Here is a 17,003-nt window from a genome sequence, read left to right as displayed (position 1 = left end):
AAATGATCCCCATGTCAAACTGCACGTAATGACGCGAAGACATTTTGCCGTCCAAAAATAGCAGTTCCTAAAATTTAGGAGTTTCTTCCATTACATTCTTCTAGGTCATCTGACCCTCTTTGTACACTGCAGCCACACCCAGAACTGAAATGTAGCCTAAGTAGCAAAGGATTCCGCTTTGGTTAGCCAATGACCCACTTTGGCTAACCATAGTCCTTGTCCAACCTTAGTGCTCTTTAGCCCTCAGGCCTGGACTCTCTCTGATCGGTTCCACACTGGCTATGCAATGCAGGGCAGTTAGATTTCCAGAGGGGTGTTTCCAAAAGGTAAAACAAACGAAATTCCCCAAAGAAAGAGAAAATAAACAAAGATGGAATTGCCACTGGCTGGTGACACGCACTAGATGACACAAATCCAACATTTGTACGAAGATGACAATCACACCACATCACATTCAAATCATATCACATAGAGTCTAGGACCATGATTCCTGGCAACGTATTTAGCAATCACATCTAGATCCGCACCGGACTTCATTGATGTCAGATTAGCTAATCCCGTATTGTGATCATGTCTATGGATTTCGTTCTGATCTAGGATCATGATTCGTGGCAACGTATTTAGTAATCACATCTAGATCCATCCCGGATCTCACTGATGTCGGATTAACTAATCCCATATTGTGATCATGTCCATAGATTTCTAGAGACCGAAATGCTGCAGTATTTGGTCAATCATTCCATATGTACTGGTCATGTGCGAGTAATCATTTCCGGGGATACCAATCCTTCAATCACACACTGACTTCATACGACACAGAGTGGTTCAATTATTCAGTTCTGCTGTGTGGCCATCTCATCCTGCAGAAACTTTTGATGCGCTCACGACAATTCCATTCAATCATTCATCATGATTCAAAATTCATGATTCTTATCGTTGTCAAAAGAATTCTAGAGCTGTCATTGCTTCGAATTCATCATCATCTCATTCTCAACCCTGTTATCTGTTCAAAATAGCAGGTTCTTTCATAAAACATTAGTTTCATACTTCAAAAAGTCCTATTTCATTCATAAATTCATAAAGCAAAAATAATGCTAGTTCATCCATAATTTTCTATCTAATATTTGTTTTGGGGTGAGGAGACGCGTTTTATTTTCAAAATGTCAGTCATCCTCATTCTTGTGCCTTTTTGGGGCACCATGCAAAGATGCCTTGTTCTCCACATTCAAAACACTTTCCCACTTTGAAATATTCGTCTTTCTGTTCTTTTGTCAATCGAGATCGTGTATCTCTCTGTCGTCTGCTTCCGTTTTGACTTGTTGAAGTTTCATCTGGTGGATAAGTCAAGTTACCCGAATGCATAGCAAATCCCCGCTTAGCATGTCCCATCAATTGTTGTATGGACTCAGACTTCTTCTCAAGACAGTAGTCTCGGATTTCTTTGGGAAGCCCACAACAAAACCGCTCGATTTGTTGCTTGAAACTGATCTTCTTAGAGGATAAAGCAGGTGGAAAAACATCCCAAAATCTCTCAGAGTAAGTATCCAAGGGTTCTGCCTTGACCATCCGAAGATGATTCCAGTCAGTAATCACGTCTCGTTCGTATTGTTGAGTGAGCCACGAAGAAATAAAGAGTCTCTTAAACTTCAGCCACTTTGTCGGTGCTTCTTTTCTTCACAAAAGAGTGGACCACCATGTCCATGCATTGCCTTTCAAAAAGGATGTTGCTCGTCTAATTTGGGAGTGCTCTGTATAGCAACCTCCAGAAAATGCTATGTCAAATTGTTGGATAAAGGCTAAAGCCTTAGGAGCATCTCAAAACCCTGAAAAGGTTTCAAACTTTAGTGCTTGTCCTCCCTCTTTAAATTCCTTGGTCTTTTTGCCCTTGTTTGCGAGAAAATCATATTGGTTGGCTGTGTAAAGATGCTTCCTTTTGAGTAAAATGTACGGTCCTTTCGTCGTTTCTTGCCCTTTCTGTCCTCATTAGTCGAGTCAGAAGAAGATGAGGACGAACTGGACAGTCCTTCGAAATGCACTTGCTTCTTTTGTTTTCTTGCACTTGCAAAAGAAGATTTACGGCCCAAATAACTGGGGTAGTCAGGTTTAATGGTTTTGGCTGAGTTCAAACTGGCCGGTCACTTATTTCAAAATGTTTAACCTTTCACTTAAAAAAGGCATGAAAAACTGGTTTTCTGACTGAATTGGATCATAAATAACTCCGTCGTCTTCTTGCCTCTACCGACTTGGCTTGCCTGCTCCTGCTAGGACGTATTTACATTGTGTCCGGCTACTGCTCTACTTATCATACTATCCGAACACAGATAAATTCCGAGGTTACACTAGAAAAATTTACCCGTACTATTTTTAAATAAATTGATACCAAATGTATAAGTTCATAAATTCATTCTGCGTGGACAAATCTTTTTCATATTATCTGTAGCCATAGCTAAAATATTACATCCCTCTGGCTTCTAAACAATTGTCCTCAATTGTAAGGCTTCATGATACTTATGCAGGATGTTTCGGAAATCTTTCAATTCTGATTCCGTCATCCACTGAGCATCTAGAGCGGAGTAGTTTTTAAATTTTACTAGGTACTTACGATGGCTTCTTCCAGACTTTAGTTGGTGCTCATGATGGTGTATCATCTATCCTTGAAGAAGTATTTCTTCAGTTTCTTCTACCTCAGGGGGATCTTCTCTAACTGGTTCTACAGGAGGCTCTCCAACGAAAGGTCGTAGAACGCTCATGTGAAAAGCATTATGGATTTTCTAATTTTTTGGAAGATCCAATATGAATGCCATGTCATTTATCTGTTCTATAATCTTAAACGGGCCGTAATATCTGTTGGGAAGTTTTACAACTTTCCCTTTTTGATTTGCTTGTTTTTGAAGCCGCGCTTTATCAAACTTGAGAAGAACAAGTTGTCCTCAATTAGCTTGAGATCACGACGATGTTTATCTTCTGCTTTCTTATGCTTTTCTTGAGATCTAAGGATTGTCACAAAGTGATGACGTGGCGACGGTCAGCAGAAACCTAATTTCTGCGAGAAACCCTAAAATTTTTGCAAACCCTAATTTTTGCCAAAAGCCCTAATTTCCAAAAATCGCGGAGGTGTTATTATTATTATTTTTTTTTGGGAAATTTGAGCGACGCAAATCTCTGCTTTTTCCTATGATTTGGGAGAAAGAGAGAAAAAGAGAACTTGCTTTTTTATTGGCTCTCATTGAGAGAGAGAATCTGCTTTTGCTTTCAAGCTTTTGGGGCTCTGCTTTTGGGCATCCCTTGTAACCTTTAAATAAGTGGTGAGGGTCTCACTTCTGAGAGGCTAGAGCATCTGGACGCAGAGTCTGAGAGTGAATCCCGATCCACTCTCTTGTACTTTGAACTGATTTATATAAAAAGAAATACCGAAAGGGGCGCCAGTCTTTGGGGCCAATATCTCTAGCCACGGAACTCCGCCGGGCCAGTGCAAATCTATTGTGATCTGTGAATTGTTTTGAAGTGGTTATTTGGTCCTGTCGCGGTTGATTCTTGACTTGGAGTGTCCAAGTTTGTTACAGTGGTATCAGAGCACGGCCGATTTTTCTTCTACGGGAAATCCGATCCCCGAATCTTTTTTTTCCGCGGCACCTATGGCTTCAGGCAATGATCAGTCGACTCCCTCTGCATCTGGAGATGCGAGCTGGGATCACAACGAAGATTCAGACAGAGAGTATGGCCTGCCTCGGCCTAATCAGGCGGAGCAAGGAGAGATGGAGCGTCGTCAATTGATTGGCGATGCAACAAAGATGATGCTCAATTTGTCCAAGGACCCGAAGATGGCAAAATATATGAACCAGACTTCTTTGGAAGAGCTACAGATGGAGTGGCAGAGAACCACAACACCACTCCCGAAACCCGCTCTCAAGAAACCTTCTGCCTCCAAGAAAATATACGGAGAAGGAACTGGAGAACGTGGTTGATGCACGGATTGCTCAGCTTTTTGACGCGCAAAAGAAAGCCAAAAAGCACGGCAAAAAGCAGAAGAAAAGCACTGACTTTCCAGGTTATTTGGGTCGTCAGTCGACTTTTGACAAGGCAAAGAAACAGAAGAAGCGTGTTCGATTTGAAGGAGTACCCAGTTCTTCTTCTTCTTCTTCTTCTTCTGATAGTTATTCTAGCTCCTCGGATTCGAGCGAAGAAGACAGAAAAGGTAAAAAGCGAAGCAAGAAACAAAGCTTCGGAAAGGGCAAGAAAAAGGCAAAGAAGGCTACATCTCGCCCAGAGATTGACAGTTCTATTGCGGACTGGTCTACAGACAGCTCAGATTCCGATGACGGAAACTTTTATGCGAACAAGAAGAATTTTTACAAAGCCAACGAGTATGACTTTCTCGAAGATAAAAGCAAGAAAGTCCGGGCGTTTAAGGAAGGTGGCCACTCGATCAAGTTTGATACTTTTTCAGGATACTTAGATGCTTCGAAGGCTTTGTCTTTGATACAGCAGGTTGACATCGCTTTCGCGGAAGGACGCTATTCAGAGCACTCCAAGATTCGGAGAGCTACCTCTTACCTTAAGGGGAATGCTCGTACTTGGTGGTCCACGCTTCTTTTAACAAGAGTGCGCCAGTTAAATGGCTGAAGTTTAAGAAGCTTTTTATTTCTTCTTAGTTGACGCAAGAATATGAACGAGATGTACGAGCTGCTTGGAACCATCTTCGGATGACCAAGAGCGATATAGTAAATACTTACTGTGAAAGATTCTGGAGCTCTTTTCTACCCGCCTCTTCATTCAAGAAGATCTCGTTCAGAGAACAGATTGAGCGGTTTACCTTGGGTCTACCTACAGAGATCCGAGATCATTGCTTGGAACAGAAGTCAGCTTCTATTCAGGAGTTGATGAGTCATGCGAAGCGGGGCTTTGCCATTCACTCTGGCAGTCTGACCTACCCCACAGATGAGGCCATGACACAACGAGCCGAACAGACTTCTGGGAATGAAAGTAGAAAGAAAAAGAGCAACCCAGAGAAAAATGATGCACGACCCAAGCTTACTCCTGAGGAGAGAGCTTGCTTCATGAGAGAGGGGAAGTGCTTTGGATGCGGGGAACAGGGACATATCCCCGCGAAGTGCCCTAATAAGGCACAGAAAGAACAGAATGATAAAGACAACGACAGGTCTGAGAGTTCGAGAGCAGCTGGCAGAAAAGGCAGATAGAAAAGCAGAATTGGTACCACATGGCGTGGGACCTGCACCGAATCTAATGAATGAAAGTACAAACTTTGCCGCTTTTGGGGCAAAGTGACGGATCAGAAGCTCTTTTGAAGGAGCCAAGGACAACTTCTTTTCACTTGGAATTGGCGGCTCGATTTGGAATTACGTCCAACAGACTGACGCCACATGCGGAGGTAGTTCGACTGGCACCCGGATGGGATGTTGCCATTACACCGAGCATTGGCAAACTTCGTTTGCAATGACAGGGGTGTTCAGGGCACGCGAGTGACGTTCTACTCAGGATCCTTTGGTACCACAAGAACTACGCCGTGGTCGACTACCGGGCCGAGAAAGTGACTTTGATAAATGAAGGGCTTAGAGATTGTACTTGATGAACTTCAGTTTCTTACTCATACTTGATGTTGCCATTACACCGAGCATTGGCAAACTTCGTTTGCAATGACAGGGGTGTTCAGGGCACGCGAGTGACGTTCTACTCAGGATCCTTTGGTACCACAAGAACTACGCCGTGGTCGACTACCGGGCCAAGAAAGCGACTTTGATAAATGAAGGGCTTAGAGATTGTACTTGATGAACTTCAGTTTCTTACTCATTCTTTTGGGAGAGAACTGAACGCTGGATAAAGGTTGAATATGTTTTGACCTGATCAAAAGAACGCCAAGATTTTTCTCCACACTCATGCCTATTTCTTTTCAGAGGGCCTGAAGATCAAACCATTGATCTGATACCTGGAAGCACGCCATCGAATCGGCCACCTTACCGTGTGAGCCGAGTACAGAATGAAAAGATTATGAACCCAGTGAAAGACCTCTTGGAAAAGGGTCTTGTCCAGCCTAGTACTTCACCGTATTGCTCTCCAGTGTTGTTGGTTTTGAAGAAAGACGGATCTTGGAGAATGTGCATCGATTATAGCGCTCTCAACAAAATCACCATCAAGAACAGATTTCCGATTCTTAGGATCGATGATATACTTGACAGGTTACAGGGATCCTCGTGCTTTAGCAGGATTGACTTGAAGAGTGGATATCATCAGATCAGGATAGCGCCAGGAGATGTCTACAAGACAGCTTTTCGGACGACTTTTGGGTTATTTGAGTTTTTGGTGATGCCTTTTGGCTTAACCAATGTTCTTGCGACATTTAACCGGATGATGGACAGGATTTTTCGAGAGTACAGGCTATTTGTTGGCACTTTCTTTGACGACATCATTGTTTTCTCCAAGAATGAGGCAGAACACAGAGATCATCTGCTTCAAGTCTTTCAGGCATTACGAGATTGCACGTTAGTGATTAATGCAAAGAAAAGTGAATTTTTCCTACCAGAGATACCTTTTTTTGGGACACATTGTGTCAGCAATAGGAGTGCAAATGGACCCGGCCAAGGTAGAGACTATCCGTGATTGGCCCGATTTGAGGAATGTCCATGAAGTTAGAAGCTTCTTGGGACTGTGTTCGTACTACAGGCGGTTCATAGAAAGTTTGTAGAGGTTGCTTTCCCTTTGCATACCTTGACACAGAAAGGAGTACCTTTTTCGTGGGGACCCACAGAGGTGACTGCCTTTCGGACATTGAAAGAGAAATTGACTACGGGACCTATTTTGACTTTGCCGGACTTGCAGAAGTCATTTGAAGTGTATTGTGATGCTTGTGGTCGTAGTCTGGGTGCGGTCTTGATGCAAGAAGGCCATGTCATAGCTTACGAGAGCCGTTTGTTCTCTAGGCCGGAGATGACAGCACAGATTTATGAGAAAGAGCTTTTGGCGGTTATCCATGCTCTTACTCAGTGGCGGCATTACCTACTCGGAGTGGATTTTACTGTCTTTACAGACCATCAGAGTTTGCGCTACTTCTTGTCACAGAAGCAGCTTTCAGAAAAGCAGATGCGGTGGGCGAACATCTTGTCATAGTTTCACTTCCAGATTGTCCATGTGCAGGGACAGAAGAATGTGGTGGCAGATGCTTTGTCTCGGAAGCTGTTGGTTCTGGCTATTTCCGCGATACATCATAGGAGCTTCGAGGATATGGTCGATCAGTATGCCACAGACACAGATTTTGCAGATACTTTCACACGGATACGGGATGGGGAGACAGTAGTTGGATACTCCCTTCGGGAAGGCTACTTGATGAAAAAAGACTATGTTGTGCGTTACACAACCGTTGAGGGCAAAGGTTATGACTGAATGCCACTGTCCACCTTTTACGTGTCACCGCGGCATTGCTACCACCATGAAGGGGGTAGAGAGATACCAGTTTTGGCCGAGACTCAAAAAGGATGTGGAAGAGTTTGTGCGCAGTTGCTTAGTATGCCAGAAGGTCAATTTTGACAGGCATAAGGCACAGGGATTGTTAAAGCCTTTACCCATATCCACCCGCCCCTGGAAAAGTATTGAAATGGATTTCACTTTTGATCTCCCGAGAACACAGAATGATCACGATGATTTTCCGATTACGTGGCACGTCTGAGACGATTGTCTCCGACAGAGACCCCAGATTTATGAGTTTGCTTTGGAAGGCAATTTGGGAGAACATTGGCACGCGGTTGCAGTTCTTGTCATCGTTCCACTTGCAGACTGACGGGCAATCTGAGATTGCCAATTCAGTGGTTTTAGATTTATTGAAGTCTTGTATCTTGGATCAGAAGACTCAATGGGAAAAGAACTTACCTTTGGTGGAATTTGCCTACAATAACACGATACACTCTTCGACGGGGAAGACGCCATGTGAGATTGTTGAAAGTGCTGCGAAGGTTCCATCCTTCCTGAGCACGAAAGATTAGATATTTGAAGCGGATGAATATTCGCGAGATTTGGATACGGCTTTTGCCAAGGTTCGCGAGACTTTGCAGGAGTCTCAAGAACGACAGAAAAAGGCAGCAGATCGCCATCATCGCGACTTGAAATTGAAGGAGGATGATTGGGTGCTGTTACTTTTGAGAAGACACGCCTAAAAAAGAAAAAGGGAAAGGAGAGGCTTTTTCCAAAGCTTAGTATGCGATACTACGGACCTTTCCAGATAACTGAAAAGATAAATGATGTCTCCTTCCGATTGAAACTGCGAGATACTTGGAGGATTCACAATGCATTGCATGTGAGTCTCTTGAAACCTGTTAAGGGTGATGTGCCTGATGATGGGAGCCTGATGAGCAACCCGAAGTGTAAGAAAACGAGGAGATCCTTGTTCATGAACAGATTTTGGCACATAACGATACGAAGAAAGGTAAAGTCCGAAGGCGGTTCTTGGTTAAGTTCAAGAACTTTCCTGCATTTGATGCGAAGTGGATGGAGGAGGAGGACCTAGCAGATACTCCTCGGATTGTGAAACTTTACCTCGATGTTTTGGTTTAGCATAGTCTACTCCAAACGGAACCCAGAAACTCAGCTTGGCCGAAGATCTGGTGCAGTGGGATGCACAAGAGGGGAGTTACTCCGCTCCTTTGTCAACAGATGCCTTGATTTTGATACTAAAGTCACTGATGTCTCTTTGAGCTTCAGGGATACTGAGAGCTGACAATATTCTGCTGGATGACTTTATGAAATGGAATTCTTGATAATGATACTGATTTGTTCTTGACTTCTTGTGAGTGCAGGAACTGATAGACGAAATGACTGCAACATTTTGGTCTGATTGATCTCGAATAGACATGGTTGCAATAGGGGTTAGTCAATCGGACATCGTTGAGGTCCTGATTGGACCTAGATGTGATCCTAGCACATTGCCGATAAATCACGGTCTAAGATCCGAATGAATGTTGAATGTCATGTGATGTCTTGTGATATCTGGTGATGTCCTGTGATGTCGTATGATGTGAATGTCGATTTTGTACATGTGCTAGATGTGTGTTCCTAGTACGTAGGTACTAACAGTCAGTGTCTTTTAAGACGGTTTATGGCTTTTGTCGGTTTTGGAGGCGTAATCGCGGTCGATTACAATGCTTTCAAGAGGGGGGTATGTCACAAAGTGATGACGTGGCCACGGACAGCAGAAACCCTAATTTCTGCCAGAAACCCTAAAATTCCTGCAAACCCTAATTTTTGCCAAAAACCCTAATTTCCGGAAATCGCGGAGGTGTTATTAACTTTTTTTTTTTTTGGGAAATTTTGAGCGACGCAAATCTCTGCTTTTTCCTATGATTTGGGAGAAAGAGAGAGAAAAAGAGAACTTGCTTTTTTATTGGCTCTCATTGAGAGAGAGAGAATCTGCTTTTGCTTTCAAGCTTTTGGGGCTCTGCTTTTGGGCATCCCTTGTAACCTTTAAATAAGTGGTGAGGCTCTCACTTCTGAGAGGCTAGAGCATCTGGACGCAGAGTCTGAGAGTGAATCCCGATCCACTCTCTTGTACTTTGAACTGATTAATATAAAAAGAAATACCGAAAGAGGCGCCAGTCTTTGGGGCCAATATCTCTAGGCACGGAACTCCGCCGGGCCAGTGCAATTCTATTGTGATCTGTGAATTGTTTTGAAGTGGTTATTTGGTCCTGTCGCGGTTGATTCTTGACTTGGAGTGTCCAAGTCTGTTACAGGATAGCACGCTTCACTTGAGTGTAAGCGGTATCCAGATCCCGAACAAATTCATCAGCTGCAAATATCTTATCCTTGGTAAGTAGGATTGGGGGGCGGTGTGGTGTGCCATAAATAATCTCGAAAGGAGCTTTCCCTATAGAGGAATGTACAATGTTATCATAAGCAAATTCTGCGAGAGGTAGATATTTCTCCCATTCTCGTTGGTTATCTGAGATATAGCACTTTAATATGTCTAGGACTGTGGAGTTGGTGATCTCGCTTTGTCCATCTGTTTGAGGATGATAAGCCGAAGAAAAGTTCAGCTTAGTTCCTAAGTTTGTAAAAAGTACTCGCCAGAAATTACTCTGTCACTCGTGGATCGCAATCACTTATAATCGTTTTGGGCATACCATAGTGCTTAAAAATTTGGGCAAGAAATATCTTGGCCATGTGATCAACTTTGATGGTTTTTCTTACTGGAATGAAATGTAACCCCAAGATCGCAACCTGCGTTGCTTGGAGGTTCGATCATACAACCAAACGCTCCCTAGACATCTTGTTTGCGTTGTTCAGAGGTTTTTAAGTATACAACAAAATGCTCCCCAGACATCTTGTCTGCGTCGTTCCGAGGTTCAGACAATACCAAAATAACATTTCTCACTACTCCACTTGGGATTAAATCACCAAGCATTGAAATCAGTATTCAAACCAGAGTCAAACGGTTCAAATCGGCACCAAAGACAGGTTCAAAAAGATACTATCCATCTCAAACAAATTCCATACAGGATCACCAAACAAGTTCTCAAACAGAACTCAAACTTAAAAAGAAATCTCAACATCAGTCGAGCTCTGAAAAAAAACGACTGGTTTTCCATCGTGAAACCTGCACAAAAATTAGGATTAGATTTCTTCCATAAGGTTGTAGCCGACCATAGCATGGTCCATAAGCTCTTGAATAGTCGAAACAGCCTCAACAGACAGTGCTCCTATTGCGGTGTAAGGTGCGGCGGAGTGAATGTTTGAACTTTGCTCAAGATGAGTGCTCTGAATTGTGCTCAAGGTTCCTTTTATTCTTATGGAAGGGAGAGCCTTCCGTTCTTAATGAGAGAGTGCAATGGATACAAACAAAGTGAATGGACACTGTGCGTGAAAGAGTATGAGACTGAGAGATAGAGAGAGAAGAGAATACGACACCAGAGACGTTGTAAAACCCTCCTCCGAAGGCCCCAGTCTCGTTGGCGAGAGTGGTCTACTATTGATTGCACAAACTCGTTCAAGTGGATGACTGAAAACTGATGCAAGTCTAGGCTATGTCGAGGTCGACAACGGGGATGACGAGATCGACACTAAGGCTGAAAACTGATGCAAATTCACTGCTGTCCAAAAACGCTACTGGCTGAAATCTGATGCAACTTCACTGCTGTCCAAAAACGCTACTGGCTGAAAATTGATGGAACCAAAAACGCTGATTTGGGCTGATTTCTACTGGCTGAAAATCGCTGGTTTTTAGGCTGTTAAACCGCTGAAATTTGCTGATGCAAGGCGTGCTGAAAACGCTAGGCAAAGGGGGGGGGGGGGGGGGGGGGGGGGGGGGGGGGGGGGATGAAGTCTTGATGAAAAGTGCTAGCACTGGGGAGGCTATGGCGATGGCACTGCTGAAAACACCAAGGCTTGGGAGGTCTTGCTTGAGAGGAAATCGCCACCAAAGGGAGGATGTCCTGCTTGAGAGAGGGGGGGGGGACCTGTTGCCTGTGGCTTGTGTTCTCTTCCCTTTTCTGCCAAATAGTGCTAGCCTTGGTTTGCTTATATATTATCAATTTGCCCTACTCAGTTCCCAACAAAAGTCACTTAAAATAATAAGTAAAAAATGTCAAAAATAGGGAAAACAGGTAAAATACACTGGAAAATTCCCCTGAAGGATTCTGATGGATTTTGATGGGAATGCTTATGATCATGCTGTGTGCAACTAGAGGATATGCATCTATACTAAGTGCCTGGGCATGGACGGTCTGCGAACAGACTCACAAAAGTGCCCGAACACTTCTAATCTAGACTGATTGGACTGATGGAACCCTTGTTATGAAGTAGAACACTTCTAATCTAGAATGACTGGACTGATGCAACCCTTGTTATGAAGTAGCTTGTCCATGTACACATAGGGTTGGGTGTGTCACGTGACAAGCGGTGATGGTAGCCCCAAGATACACCAATCACATTGGAGTTTGGACCTCCAAGGTTATGAGTTCAACTTCAAGTCGTAATTTGCTAGGGTTTCCGTGGCAAGCATTTGAGGATACCTCACTCTGCCAGAAGCTGCACTCCGAAGCAAGATGTTTGAAGGCATATAACTTCGAGCAAAATTTTTTCTTGAAAGCTTGCCAAGTCCTGGAGTGTGCGGCTTGGTAGCTATAGACATCCACCACTGCATGGCACTGCCTCCGAGAAAAACAGCGGCTTGAAAAAAAAAATCCTTGATTCTGAGCGATGAGGACGGGAGGGCGCCCGATGCGCGATGGAGTAAGGGTGGGAGTGGCTAATAAGTCCAGGGTCGAGACATGAAGATTCTTTTATGAAGTTTTCCATGAAACTTGGAAGCGCCATCTTGCTCTGTCTTCTCTTTGGTAGGACCGGTATGCTTTCAGAAAAGCAATACCACTGTCACGGGAACGGGCACCATGTGCCGACGGAAAAGAGTAGACTGAACAACTTTATGCACTTCAAATAACAACTGAACTGAAAGAGATGCACGAGATGAGACAGTGAGTGGCGGAGCTCCACCCGAAGAGAGCACCGGCCCCAAACCTTGGCGCCTCTTTCGGTTTTTCTTTATATTGCTTGAACTCAGTACAACTCCCATGGCTCTACTCTGCATCCCCCGTGAGTAGACTGCCAGAGTGAGAGCCCATGGGTCATATTTAAAGGTCCTTGGCCTCTAAAAGATGAAAGCAGTCAAACTCAAAAGCTTTTGGTCCAAAAGCAGCCAGTGCCAATTGCAGAAATCCGTACAGCTGCCACGTGAGCACCTGCAACGTAAAACGCGGAATTCCGTATTGTCTGGCACGTCAGCATGCCATCACAAATTGCGGGGGTTCCGTACAGCTGCCACGTTATCAGCTTCTACGCAAGAGATTGTGTGTGCGTGTGATCTTGCTTTGTTTTAATGCCTTTAGGTCCCATAAGTTGGCGGGAATGTCTCTTAGAAATAGGCTACTCGGCAAGACTTCGCAAGTTGGTAAAACTTATTCTGTTGCTTTTGCTTCTTCAAGGGTTTAGGCCCCTTGGTCGAGATGTGCAGGTTGGCTCCGTTCTTCAGTGGCTCGACACATCAACAGTTTATGACAGCACGTGACAGTCGTGACCCTTGAATTTAAAATGTCAAGGTCTTTGTTACTATCAAGATTAGTATGGGTCCTTAAATGCCAAGGCATATCCAGGATGACATTATATCCTTTTTAGGAACGAGAAGGCAATCCTTTTTTTTTTTGGCACAGAAAAGAGGCTTTTTCCCTGTCCCTTGAATTTCCCCTCTGGATGCCCAAATGGTATTGATCCAAGAGGAGGCAACCTTCTTTGGCTTCAAACAAGACTCAGTGTTTCAGTCACTTCAAAGGGTGTGCATTTGTCTGTAGCGTATCTGGAATAGAAACAAAAACAGGCTGGCCGATGCGCCAACTTATTGTAGCAAAGGGAGGAGGGTGTTGCAACTGTTTAGCTTTTTAATCAATTATTGGTAATTTAGTTGTGCACAATACGATTTGTAGTAAGATTTGTGGATCCATCAATGTGAGAATGAGTATTCCAAGTAGACCGGTCACTACATCTCTCGTGTGAATGGCGTGGACTTGCCAGGTGACACTCTGCTCGCTAGTTCTTTAAGGGGATCGCGTGGGCTCTTTGGCACATCTGCAAAAAAACTTCTAATTTTGGGGCTGTTCGTCTAATAAGAAATATCAAAAGTGGTAGGCCCAATCTGGTGTTGGTCTCTTTGCGTAGAAGCACTCTAGCTCCCTTTCTCTTTTCAAGGGAAATGCTGGATTACTCTCACAGGTTCCAGGTCACAGGAACTTCTTTGTTAATAAGCTGCAAGTAATGGTAGTCTTTACAATGTTTGGTTGCCAATTGGATTGGACAGTGAATGAGCTGCTACGATTGTCTTGGATCTAAATTACCAGCAGTGCAACATGAGAGACATCAGAATGAAAGTGAAAATGAAGGAGATTGATGCTCAATACGTGCACAGAAAAATGGCAAGATGCAGTACTTAATTGATGAGGAGCAAGGTTCCTTTTTGACGAGCACTTGGGTGAAAATGTGAACTACCTTGCAAAAAATACACTAGATTACCAAAAAACCTACAAAAACCTATTTAAGTTTGCAAGGGTGGATGCCCGTCAAAATTCAACCCTGCTGAGGAGAAATGCTCTGGGAGTAAGCCCTGAAAGCATTACAAATTTGTGACCAACAATTTGCTTTTTCTGCAAGGAGACACTGGCAAATTAGTTACAGTCATGGATACTTTCTTTTATCACAGGGGGCCTCCAGATTGTGCTGTGGATGTGTGTGTCTCACAGTAGATAAAACATTACAGAATTTGAATTGTTGTTTGTGACGTTTATAATGACTTTGCACTTAAGTAATGTCTTTGCGCTCTACCTTTAAGGTTGATTGTTCTTTCTTGCAGATGCAAAATCCTCTTCTGAAAATGCTCTTGCTTTGAGCAACTCAGAGCAGAGTGAAGACATTGTCTTCTCAGAAGTTGATATTGTTACACCCACGCAAAAGTTGCTTGCAAGAAAGTTGACGTTTGTCGTTTCACCAAACAACAGCTTACTAGTTACAGGTTGGATCCTTTCCTTTCGTTTCATTTCTTTTGTCTAGTTCTTTTGCCAGGAGAGGGACGGGATATTCCTCAACGACATGATTGAAGAGGTTATTTGAATGGAAATCTGATACACAAAGTCTACAGGTCCAAATGGCTCTGGCAAAAGCTCCTTGTTTCGAGTGCTTGGTGGATTATGGCCAAGTGCAAGTGGCACTATCGCAAAGCCGAGTGCCTCTTTTTACAGTCACCACAAAATGGGTCTTAGCCAAGAGATATTTTATGTACCGCAGCATCCTTACACAGCTTTAGGGACACTTCGGGATCAGATTATATATCCATTAACCTTGGATGAGGCAATTGCTAAGGTTTCACAAGCATACAAAGAAGGTAGCTTGCATCATCAAGTGTGTGTGTACCTTAGAATTCTATTGATGCAAAGCAGTATTAATTGTCTACATCTTAAACAGGCAATAGAGAGCAAGCTTTGCAGCTACTTGATCAAAGGCTACTTGCCACACTGCAAGATGTACGACTTGTTTACTTGCATGAGCGCGAAGGAGGATGGGATACTACTGTAAATTGGGAGGATATGCTTTCCTTAGGAGAGCAGCAGCGACTGGGCATGGTGTGTGCAACTCTTGAGTTGACTTCAACGTTTTTTCTTAATAATGGATTGCCTATCAAGGTTTTTTCTGCTAGTTCACTACCTGGCATTCTAAGGGATTTGATTCTTGTCAGGCTCGACTTTTTTTCCATCAGCCGAAGTATGGAATTCTGGATGAATGCACCAAGTAAGTGCTGTTTGGTACTGGTTTCTTTTTTGTTTTCTGTTTTTTTTTTCTTTTTTGCTCTCTCTCTGTCTCTATCTCTGTCTCTCTCTCTCTCTCTCTCTCTCAGGTTTCTTGGGATTGTTCCTACGACGTTTTGCGTTTTTTTTTTTTTGGGTCTGTTTTTCTGTATCATTGGTGCTTAATCACAATTTTCTGGTGTAATTTGTATGAAGTGCTACAAGTGTGGATGTGGAAGAGCATCTCTACAAGCTTGCAAGTAGTATGGGTATAACCGTTGTAACGATCTCCCAAGTAAGTAATAAGGCTGATGATGAATGCGTTTGTTGTTTTTGCATGATGATGCTGATGCTGAGCTGTGTAAACTTTGTTTTCAGCGACCGGCACTCATTCCTTTTCACTCTATGGAGTTGAAACTTGTCGATGGGGAAGGTGGTTGGGAACTCCGTTCTATCAAAGCTGAATGATACCGAGATGTATTACTTCTTGAAGGCAAACGGCACCAATCAAATTGATTGCAAGGCAGCAAAACCTCATCCATATCGTCCTCTTTCCGTCCCCCCAGGATAGCATTTCAAGGCCATTCTGCATAGTCAGGCCTTAGAATAGAATGTAAAGAAGAAGAGTCCTTCAAAATGAAGGTTGTAAAAATTCCCTGTTGGTTTTATTTATCGATGTCAGTAGAGCAAGTCCCATTCCTTTAAGCAGAAATAAGTATACAAAAGGGAAGATTTTTGAACATAATCAGACTGTACAGCAGTAGTGGATTCGGATGCAAATGTATACTTCCAATTCCGATCCACTTCCCCATTTAATATTTGCTTTTTGGAGCCAGTGACCTCTAATGGAATACCTTAATGAAAAGACCATAGTTTCCAACCATTTCGCGTTGTACTATTTTAGGAAAGGAAAGACTCTCCAAGATATATGATTAAAGAGCTTCCTTTCCATTTTGAGTTGTTAATGCAACACACATTCGTATTATTTTATATTATATTATATTGTAACTAATGCACCTAGGAGGCCCCTGCCACGTGGTATAAGGAGAGGGATTGGAGGGGGGAGTGGAGGCCAAGGCAAAGAAAGAAAGAGAGAAGTCCGGAGCAATAAAAGGGTCGGTCTCTCTCTCTCTCTCTCTCTCTCTCTCTCTCTCTCTCTCTCTCTTATTTCTACCCCCCTCCCCGCCCCCCCCTTCACTTTTGTTTTCGAGGCGCGCGTGCACACACAGCTGAACATATTGAGGGCACCGGGCCACACCGCCTCGCGCTCCGCCACTCGTCGCGATCGCCGCCAGTGTGGGTGCACACGTACATCCAGTGCCGTGCCTGCCGCTAGAGTGGGTGCACATGCGCATCTAACCTCCTTGCGGACGGTGATCAAACATGAGGAAGACGAACGAAAAAGCCGACCCCCCTAGAGGATGCCATTCGAAAATGCAAAGAGAAAATGACGAAGACCATCAACAAGATGAACCGCAATCTCTGGGGCGCAATAAACATTCTCGAAGGACGTGTGCTGATCCAAGAGAGCAAGATAAGCACGTTGGAAGATCGAGTGACGGCCCAAGAGGAAGAGATCACGTCACTCAAGAAAGAACTCGTCGAAGCCCGATCAAGAAACACACTGGAAGAGAGCAAACTGCAACCCTCAGTAATTGAAGAAATCAACACGATCAAGGA

General features: G+C 43.6%; 1 protein-coding gene across 1 annotated transcript in view; it reads left to right on the top strand.

Annotated features, from left to right (window-relative positions):
* Positions 1–16,206, top strand: part of ABCD1 (peroxisomal ABC transporter 1) — a 66,515-nt gene extending 50,309 nt beyond the window's left edge. The window contains exons 21-26 of the mRNA XM_086496678.1: positions 14,396–14,554; positions 14,681–14,923; positions 15,004–15,161; positions 15,275–15,327; positions 15,540–15,618; positions 15,702–16,206. Of these exons, the coding sequence (XP_086352804.1) occupies positions 14,396–14,554; positions 14,681–14,923; positions 15,004–15,161; positions 15,275–15,327; positions 15,540–15,618; positions 15,702–15,791 (782 nt within the window). The 3' untranslated portion in view covers positions 15,792–16,206. The remainder of the gene's footprint in view (positions 1–14,395; positions 14,555–14,680; positions 14,924–15,003; positions 15,162–15,274; positions 15,328–15,539; positions 15,619–15,701) is intronic.
* The last annotated feature ends 797 nt before the right edge of the window (positions 16,207–17,003 follow it).

This window comes from Adiantum capillus-veneris, chromosome 23 (genome assembly GCF_014529385.1).
Source record: "Adiantum capillus-veneris isolate H3 chromosome 23, ASM1452938v2, whole genome shotgun sequence".
NCBI lineage: Eukaryota > Viridiplantae > Streptophyta > Polypodiopsida > Polypodiales > Pteridaceae > Adiantum > Adiantum capillus-veneris.
The sequence above is the reverse complement of the archived record's forward strand: the minus strand, read 5'-3'. Positions and strand labels throughout refer to the sequence as shown.